The sequence below is a fragment of the Prosopis cineraria genome, unplaced genomic scaffold, assembly GCF_029017545.1.
Source record: "Prosopis cineraria cultivar Desert tree isolate PC_DT_omini unplaced genomic scaffold, ASM2901754v1 PC2167, whole genome shotgun sequence".
NCBI classification, from domain to species: domain Eukaryota; kingdom Viridiplantae; phylum Streptophyta; class Magnoliopsida; order Fabales; family Fabaceae; genus Prosopis; species Prosopis cineraria.
In genome coordinates, this window is record NW_026557492.1 from 1 (window position 1) to 10,057 (window position 10,057).

General features: G+C 34.5%; 1 protein-coding gene across 3 annotated transcripts; it reads right to left on the minus strand.

Moving 5' to 3' along the window:
- Positions 1 to 2,565: 2,565 nt before the first annotated feature.
- On the minus strand, positions 2,566 to 7,693 carry LOC129301510 (ABC transporter G family member 21-like). Of its 3 annotated transcripts, none has more exons than XM_054940070.1 (6): positions 7,311 to 7,693; positions 6,281 to 7,088; positions 5,146 to 5,337; positions 4,840 to 5,018; positions 2,920 to 4,739; positions 2,566 to 2,750 (listed from the first exon to the last, which is right to left on the minus strand). In XM_054940070.1, the coding sequence occupies exons 1-5, from the start codon at positions 7,545 to 7,547 to the stop codon at positions 4,086 to 4,088; spliced, it is 2,070 nt and encodes a 689-aa protein (XP_054796045.1). In that variant the 5' UTR covers positions 7,548 to 7,693; the 3' UTR covers positions 2,566 to 2,750; positions 2,920 to 4,085. The 3 variants fall into 3 exon arrangements, with proteins under 3 accessions (XP_054796045.1, XP_054796046.1, XP_054796047.1); XM_054940071.1 differs by having other exon boundaries at positions 2,920 to 3,354; positions 4,740 to 5,018; XM_054940072.1 differs by lacking the exons at positions 2,566 to 2,750; positions 2,920 to 4,739 and having other exon boundaries at positions 4,876 to 5,061.
- Positions 7,694 to 10,057: the final 2,364 nt, after the last annotated feature.

The window sequence follows — 10,057 nt, forward strand, 5'->3', positions numbered from 1 at the left end:
GTTTTCATAATAAAGATTCTAGAAGCTGGGTTCGAAAGTTCTGATGGCATAACCTAGTAAAAATCTGAAAAGATATGAATATCTTTATGCGTGTAATGGCAATTGGCAAAGGGTTAGTGCCCAATGATGCCATTTTATGCATTATGCTTTCCAATTTTTATTTGCTAGCTACTTGCTTTTTTGTCAACTTGCTCATACCCAAACTCAATGAAACATATTTGGTTTTCATGAAATGAGCATGGAATTAGAATCATTAGCCATTGATTTTCTCAGTTACATGACAGGAAACTCACATCAGAAACTGATGAAAGATACCATTTCTGTCAGACACTTGAGATATGACATCAGCATATTGTTCATTGATTAATCCGTGTTGATGTTATCTTGAAGGTTAGGAATTTCTTTTGCTAATGATTCTAGGCAATATGATATGTATCCGGAAATCATGATATTTGACAAAACTACAAAAGAATGTATGTATTCGGGCTAAATATGAAACATCGCCAGCCAAGGTATCTGAGCAGGCCATAAAGTCATATGGACTAAATAACTGAAGAGTCAGACCTAATCAACAATCTAAACAAAAAGGTTAGCCCAAATCTCAAGAGAAAGTCTCAGCCAGATAAGTACGTCGAAATCCCATCAGTTGCAAACCCACTCCTTAGACTGTTGGTACATAAAGTCATAACTCAAACGATCCCGAATCTCACAGGAACATGATCGTTATTCCAAGTATCTCAGAGACACGGGCTAGTTGTTCAAAAATGGAACGCATTGATGAATGACTGCCATGAATTTTACAAACCGTGTATAAGGAATCCCTGATTATTCATAATCAGAAATGGTATCTCGGAGGCATTGGCTGGTTGTTCAAAAATGGAACACATTGATGAATGATTGTGCCATGAATTTTGCAGACCGTGCGTAAGGAATCCCTGATTATTTGCAAGAACATTCCACATTCCACAAGAGTAACCACCATCACTTTGTTATTATAAATAGAGCACCAAATTACAGAAAGAGGACACAAACATCACTCCAAGGACTTACATTTTGCTCTTAGATTTATCAGATAGTTTTTACTTATAGCTTTTATTTTCGTTTCAGACTTGTAATCATTTATGCTTTGTAATCCTTTTGTATTAATTAAACACTTATTCTGCCAAGTCTTACGTATCTTTTACATTCAGATAAACTGTGGTAAGAGAGCCTGAAAATCCTTTATCATCAATTGAGACTCAACGTCTCCAGCGCACTTAGTAATTTGTTGTTCCCAATGAACAGTATGAAAAGTTTACATCATCACATGAAACTCTTTTAAACTTGAAACATGAGCAATAATAAGTTTATGTAATTTTTATGCAATTTATGTGAAATCTCTATATAATGTTTGCACCATTTTTATATAATTTCTATGCAATTTTCATGCAAATGAATACAACAAAGTGACAAACAATAAACAAATAGCCTTATCCTATTAAGTGGAGTTAATTACACAAATTGAACGACATTATTGTATTTTTTTTCAATAAGCAAATCTTTAGATATATTGTTAGCTAAAAGATCTCTTTCAAGAACTTCATTGAATGTTCTCTTTAGTCTTCCTCTACTCTTCTTTACAAGATTCAAAATTGTTTGATTCACCCTTCTCAATAGCACCTCCTTCATACAAATGCATGGAGTTGATATTAGGTAATTATAAAAAATGGGGATGAAAAAAACTGAATTCTTGCTGCTGAAATCATAGAAGGTTTGATGTTTATTAACAATAATCTTAACACTCCAAATTTAAATTATTAAATCATACCCCTTAAAGATTTATTACAATAGCAATAACAAATCTTATCCTATTAAGTTACATGAATTGCACAACGCTTTTGAACTTGATCTCATTAACATACCTCAAAGAGCTCTATTATAACAAATAATCTGAAAAAATAAATAACTTGGATCATTTTCCTTTTCCGTTGAATAATAATATAATAGTTTTGGTGACTGCCAATACTGCAATTTTTTCTTTGATTTTTTATAACCAATATCTAAAATCTCTCATCGAGTGAAATTCATATTGATATGAAGGTTTTGTCATCCTTAAAATTTATAAGACTATTGTTGGACGGGGATGGATGATAAAAAGGAGGATAGGAGCAAGCTATGTTCATGTGTAAATTCCTTTTTGGTTGAATGCTCCAGTTTCATTCCCAACAAAAAATAAAATAAAAATAGGACTGACAGGAATTTTAATACTATGTGTCCGTTCATGTCCCTATATATAATTCTGTCCATTCATTTGAGAGGTCCACTCTTCCATTGCATGTCAAGTTAGGGTAACACCTTTTTACTGAAATCTTGAAATGAGAAAAACACAAGTTTTTATGTACAAGGTTTATGCCTTGTGTTTAATTTCAATGTCCCTAAAAGTCCCATATTATAATTTTGCTAATATTCTCTGTCCTCAAATTTTTACTTCTGTCACTATATTTTTGGTTCAGTTCATCAAACAAACAAGGATACCTTCAACCCAAAACCAAACAAAACAAAAGAAACATTGTTGCATCTCGGCCATAAGTGTAATTATAGTAAGTTTCTTTTATTTATCAGGCCAAGCTTGTCAGTAGTTACATGATGGGATTACCAACAAGCATATAGTACAATACTACTCATTCTCCACATAATACCAATAACACTCTTGTTTTCATCTTCATTCCTCTCAGATATATCTTCTCCAATTACTTGCTGCTCTTGCTTGCCTGAAAAATCATCGAAAGATAGTATTACTTGATCATTGACACAACTAAAGAAGTTAATAAGTCATAGGCATGTTTAATAATATAAGAAACACAGACATGGAGTGTGTGGCTTTTTCTTCAAATTCTGTACAACACATGGGACTCACTAGTTATATGCATAATTTCATACCGTCTTCGTAGGCTGAGACTTGCGCTCAGATTTCTTAGGGGCTGCATTGGACTTGGAGGCTGGATCCTTCGGGATGGTCTCACTAGGCTTAGCAGGCTCCTTCTTGACCTGTCCTGGTGGTTGAGAGCAACAAGGTTTCTCAGCTTTGAGTGAAGCCATGTTCAGTAACAATATATTCTTCAAAGTAAAAGAGTTCTTCACCTGGTTTTTTGGCCCTTGGTAATATAACTCTACTAGGCACACCTATTTATAGAAGAATTTGAAAATAAGGTGTAGTAATCGGAATGCAATTATTACCTCAAGTTGCTGGTAACTGTCATGAGGGAATTGAATAAATTTAACTGGAGGTCCATGCAGAGATGCCTTACTTATTACTTAGCATTTGATTCTTCATCTCTAAGGCATATTTTGGAAGATATTTCTCGGAAGCATATTCTGTTTTCATGAAATTCACCGAAAACTCTCATGGATTTGAAAGATATTCCCTTTTCACACAAGGAAAATGCACCAAGGTAAGTGAAAATAAGCTAAGCTGTAGTGCAACATGGGATTCATATATCTTCAGCTTTCGGTAAGACCGGAAATGTCTCCCAATACACGCATTTGTTTGATGAAAATACATTTGTCTGCTATTTTTATTGGAAGAGTTCCAAGATATATGATAATAAAATCAATAGCGCTAAAGTGTTGAAACTTCTTTTTTGTTTCAAACCATCTGGTATCTAAAAGTCACATTAGACTACTGACAAATTCGGTTGAGTTGGGAAGGAACACAAGGTGGAAAAGCTCTCCTAACAAGAATTTAACACAGTTTCATACTCAAAGCTCAAATTTAAGACCATTGGTTAAGCTAGCACCACTCGTACTAGCTGAATTATGCACTCATTGGTGTGAAATGGTCATGCCAATATCTTTATTTACTTATATATGCCCACAGAAGGAAAAACTGAGTTTGGCCCAAAATAAGAAAGAAAGAGGAGAAAAGTGGCTTTATGTGCAAATTATTTAATGTTTCATTTCATATCAATAAACCATGAGGACTTCAAGTATTATTATCGCATATAATTTAAATAATTCTAACACTTGGACGGAGCTGGTAATTTCAACAAAACAGAGGAATAAAAATATTGCAGTCTCTAATCTATGAGTGAGCCAGTAGTAGTAAGTCAGTGAGGCTGCCTCATCCTCAAAGCCACATAAGCCACAACTCTGTATCCAATCAACATCACACACAATGCAGCCACATCACCCCACAAATGAGCAAGACCTCCAAGACACTTTATAGCAGGAAAATCCTCTACCCTACAATGCAACCCTAATCCACAATCGTAAACCTCATTTTCTGAGTACTGAACTCCCACCAGAAGTTTATAGCAGTAGTGACTGAAAGATATATACTTCAACCATGCTATGAAAGATGGCATCTGCTGAATGTAGTAGCCACCAGCTAGCAGAAACACCAGCATGGTCACTGAAGCTAAGGTTGTGGCCTGCTTCACTTCCATTAATATGGCTCCAAGTGCTAGGCCTATTCCTTGAGAGACTAGCACATTTAAGATGGTGATTAAGAGTGTTAACACAAAGGTGATTAGTGAATGCTTGAGTCCACCCATCCAGTAGCTGATGGTGACAAAGATTGTGGGAAGGACAAGCTCCATGGGTAGGTCACCTACCATTCTGGCTATATAGTAGGATGAAAGATGGTACATTCCCGAGGATCTTTCTTTTATCAGCATTGGTCTCTCCAAAGGGAACGCAAAGATGGCGTTGAATAGAGGGAAGAATCCCCAGAAGATGGAGAAGAAGAAAAGCAGGCCTACCTGTCAGAATTGCAAATTGTTGAGACAAAGTTCTTCTTCACTACTTTTGAATGCTTGATTTTGAAGGGTCTGTGCAAGGAGCTGAGAGTTTTCATATTACCTGATCTTGTATGTGTGAAGGATCAGAATGCCACCAGAGAAGTCCTGAGAGAATTGAGACAGACAAGACTTGGAAAATCCTTAAGCCTGAATAGGATTCATGTCTCCTCTCTTGTAAACCCCTCTTAAGCAGAACTTTGAATTGCTCCCACCAGCTGGTGTTCCACTGGTTCTCTAAGCCTAGTGATCAGGCATGATGATTAATGACCATTTTAATATGCTCCTATAATATATAATATATAGGAAGCCGCATTATCCATAAGTCATAAACAATACGAGCCCCATTGAACGAGAATTTTTCACTTACTTCGTCCGGGTGTTCCTGGTGTTGAACTAGCTGTGTCTCTAATATTTTGCTGAATCTCTTCTTTCAGAGCAGGATATAAAATCTTTTTATAGGATAAAACCAGAGACTGTTTTATTGAAGACTGATCTTCAATGTGATCTAATCTGCCCTGCATGTCAGTCTGATCATCCAGCTTAACATCAGCCACAATGCCTACAATTCAAACCCAGGGAATCCTAGTGAGTGAGAAAGGTAGAATTACAGAATTTGCCAAATCCTCTGTTCTAATCACAAAACAAACATGTCCCTCTGCAGATTTTAATGCAAGTTTAATCTTTCAACTATAAAGCTCAAACCCATAATTTCAGACTCATCAATAATTTTATCAGACACGAGTTTTTTAAAACTATACTTTGCACTGAAACTTATTATCAATGATTACACAGTTGAACAGTGAATGTTAGTACTGTGAGAAGTACTAAGAAATGTCTATTCCATGAAAGAAACTTTATCGGGTCATATGAGAACAAGACCGTTTAGGGACACCAAACATTAATCACAATGAAACGTGTTGTGAAGCTGACGTTCGGTAGTGTAGTGTGTTATCAAATTACTGCTTCAAGTGACCCATGAAGTGTTGCCACCTTGAAAACAAGATCATGGGAACAGAGAAAGAAACCTCAAACCTTTTTTGCACCACCTCCATTATTACTATTATACGTTTGAAAACGATCCCTCTACTAATAATAACCAAGTGTACAAAGTCTCAATTGTTATTATCATGCATGGTTGTGTCCTGTGACCTATAGTGCCTCAATTCTGAAGTTGACATGCACAACACAAACACATACACAAATCCTCCTTGCTCTTCTTTTTCAAACTAAACCATTCAAATCATCCTCACCCAAAAAAAGATTTAACTGTATTATAAATATCATAAATTGAGTTAGACATACACAGACGGGTGGAGATATTTAAACTTTTTTAAAAAAGTTTACTGAAAATGAAAAATCTTCTTGCTTGATGTGATCCCAAGACAATAATTAGTAATAATAATAAATTCGTAAATAGAAATATTTATAGATTATACATAATCAATTGCTAATTGTGGAATATACATGCAAGTGTCACAAGTTTTGGTGAATTTATTACTTACCATTAGCAAGGTCAAGCAGAAAATCAGCCGGGTTCATGAAGTTGATAGTGGGCAGAAACCCGATGGACTCGAGATACTCCATGACCCGGCCCGATACTCCTGCGTAAATGGGGCAACCGTCGGATAGTACGACGACCTTGTCAAACATCGTGTACAACCTGCTTGACGGCTGATGAATAGTGGTCACCACCGTCCGGCCACGCCGTGCCATCCCCCGGAGCACTGCCACTATGCGTTGAGCGGCCGTCGAGTCCAGCCCGGAGGTGGGTTCGTCCAGCAACAACAGACTCGGGTTCACAAGCATCTCCTGCCCAATACTAACCCGTTTTCTCTCCCCACCCGAGATTCCCCTAAACAAGGCGGAAACACCACCCACGGCGGTGTTTCGGCACCTGGTTAACCCAAGCTCCGTGATAACCATCTCAGCTTGTTCTATTTTCTCTTCTTTGGTGAGGCTTTTGGGAAGTCTCAACAAAGCCGTATAAACCAGCGACTCAAGAACAGTGAGGTGAGGGTATAACACATCGTCTTGTGAGACAAAACCAGTCCTGCGCTTCATGGAGCTAGAGAAAGGAAGGCCATTGTAGGTTATGTTGCCGGAAACTTTTCCGGCGAGCCGGCCAGCTAGTGCTGTGAGTAGCGTGGTCTTGCCGCTGCCTGACGGGCCCAGCATTGCCATCAATTCTCCAGGCCGGACCGTCCCAGTCACGCCGTTGAGAATTGTCCGGGTCGGTTTCGAGTTATCCGAAGAAAAACAACCTCCATTCTTTTTGCTTCCAAAGGTCATACTGTAAGAAACGTCTTCAAACTACAAAAAGCAGAAATTCTGATCATCAGTGCAACTTTAGAAATTCACTAACGTACAACACAAATAGCTAGTTATATGAAATCATATTGTTACGTATAATATATATATATATATATACTTACGTCTTCAGAACTAAGAAGTTAAAAAGTGACTACGCAAATATGAAAATATCAAACATGGAAATCATTGTTGATCAGAGAGTGAAGATTTGAAGATACATACTTTGAGGGTAACGGGTCGCAATGATTGGTGAAGAACTATGGAACGTGTTGCTGACGACGGGTGGTGCTGATGAAGGGGAATGCCATATTTATCCGAACTGGGTTTGTCGTCGTTAGTGGCGGAACCTCCTGGATCAGCGTGAACGGAGCTTTTCTCCGGCAGTGGCCGGTTGGGGATGGACGGAATGCTGGACGGCGTCACATGTACGGTCGTGGTTTCTTGCTCAGGAGGCATCATCTCTTGCAGAGAGTAATAATATGGTGATGAAGATTGAAGAAGAAGACGATGAAGAGGCTATGTGGGAGAGAAGAAGAAGATCAAGGAAGAAAAGGAACAGTCAGATGAGGTATAAGAATGAGGTGAAGATGGACTTCATAAATTGAAGCCAAGGGACGAGAAGCACTGAAAGAATTGATCCATCTAATATCAATATTTATAGTCTTAGCCAGCTGTGCGTGAGAGAGAGAACATGACCATTAAAACAATGAATTACACTGACTTTTTTGTTTTTAATACATCTGGCTGATATCTTAGCTAACAGCAAGTCATTTAAATATTTTGAGATTTTTTTTTATATTTTTCATTTACAAAGTTCGAATGCAGATTTTGCTAACTATTAAAATTTAAAGCTTGGTTAAATTACAGGTATGGCTATTTTATTTTTAGAATTTCTATCCAGAACGAAAGGATTTTGGTTTTGCCCCTTTTTTTCTTCCGAATGGATTGACGTCTTACAGACAAATAAAGTATATATCCACGTCGAAGAAGGGTATTGGTTAGATCTTTTGCTGCACAAGAACAAAGTATGATTTTTGAAGCTTGAAAAAGAGAGAAGTAATGATGATAAATTGATAACTTCTGTGCTTTTCGCCCCTTAAGTCAGTCAGTAAGTAAAAGACTATTTTTTAAAAAAAATTGAATATTATCAAAGCCAGGGGCGGAACCAGGGTTTATGTTGAGGGGGGCAATTTTTGTTAAAAAAAATTACTTTCATTAAAAAAATATAATATATATTTAACTGAATCATATGTCTAAAGAAGTTAATTAATTATTTTTAAATTAATATTATTTTTTATATTTATTTTTATATAATACGGTGTCTCTTTTAAAGGTAAATAGTTAACTGATTTATTTATTAAAGGTATTTTTAGAAAAAAACTTATTAATCATACATTAAAAATTAAAAATATTTTATATTTTTTAACATCTAATCTAAAAAGTGTCTTATTTTTTTAAATAAAAGGAGTATGTATGTGTATAAACTGCTAATGAAGGATAAAAGAAAAAAAATTATTATCAAAATTTTAATGACATAATTTAGAAATAGGATAAAAAAATTATTCTCTCTCTATCTTATATAAGTAGAATAGGAAGGAATATTATATAAGTATTTGTATATATTGCATCCAGGTATATCAGACTTCTTTTATCCTTTTTAAAACTTTTTTAAGGGGCTAAATTTTTGAAAACCCATATAAATATATGGGAAGAGGTGGTGAGTTTGGGTGAGGAGGGGGGGATGGTCCCCCTCATCACATAAGTAGTTTTGCCCAGAGTTGTTTTCTTTTAAGAGATTTTCTTTAAATATATTTTTAAGAATAAAATTCTCAGACGATACTTTAAAAGCCCATATCACTACTATCTATGTCACACTTGCTTGATCACTTCCTTTCTGTTTTATTTTAAACAAATCCTTAATACAATTTCTTGTTTTTTATACTCCCTCCTTTTGATATATTATACAGCATTTTTAATTGAATTATATCATTTAGTGAATTATTTAATTATCTTTAAAATTATACACTTTTTATAAAATGAGCATCATTAAATTAGAAACAAAGTTAAGAATTAATAACAAAGACATTTTAGTCTAAAATTTTGAGACATAATTATCAAACTAGATTGATTAATTTTCTTAAATTGAGTTTAAAAAATTGAAATTTGCTTACTCGGTTACTCCTTTCAATCTTATATATAAATTACTTTTAACTATTTCTTCACAACTAAAAAAATATTTAAATTATTGATATTATCTGATAAAGAAAGAAAAATATCAATTCACTCTTACTAAATAAATCCTCTTTAAAAACAGTTTCTCTTTCATAAAGAATATTTGACTATACTCATAAAAATTTTCGGAAGTGTAAAAATAAAATAAAATAAAATAATTAATAATATATTTATAAAAAAGTAATTAATAAGATATCATTTTATACAAAATAATTATTGTATTCTTTTATTATAAGACACTTCTAATTAACTTATTAGAATCAAAGAGAGAAGGTTAAATTATTAACTTTGTTTGAAAATATAATAGATTTTCAATTTTACTCATATTTAAAAAAATTTAAATTTGTATGTCAAATATATTATGTTAAAGAATATTAATTTTTTTTTAAAAAACATATCTTATAACTAAGATCAAAGTGAGTAATGCATAAAAAGAAATATCCGCCCATTATATAATTTATGTATAAAACCCAAATAGAGTATATTTGAGTACCACGACAAGGAAAATAGTTACTATGTAGGGACCTAATTCCTGCCAATCAAAATGTGCGTGCGTGCGTGAAAGGATCAAATATTTAATGATGTATACCCACATGTCCTCAACGTACGTAAGTGACTGCACAATTTTTTAATACAGTTTACATTATTGTGACCGTTTTGAGTGGGGTAATTAATATATAAAGTGTTGCAATTAATATTACAATTGTAAAGTAGTCTAACATTAAAAAAAAAAATTA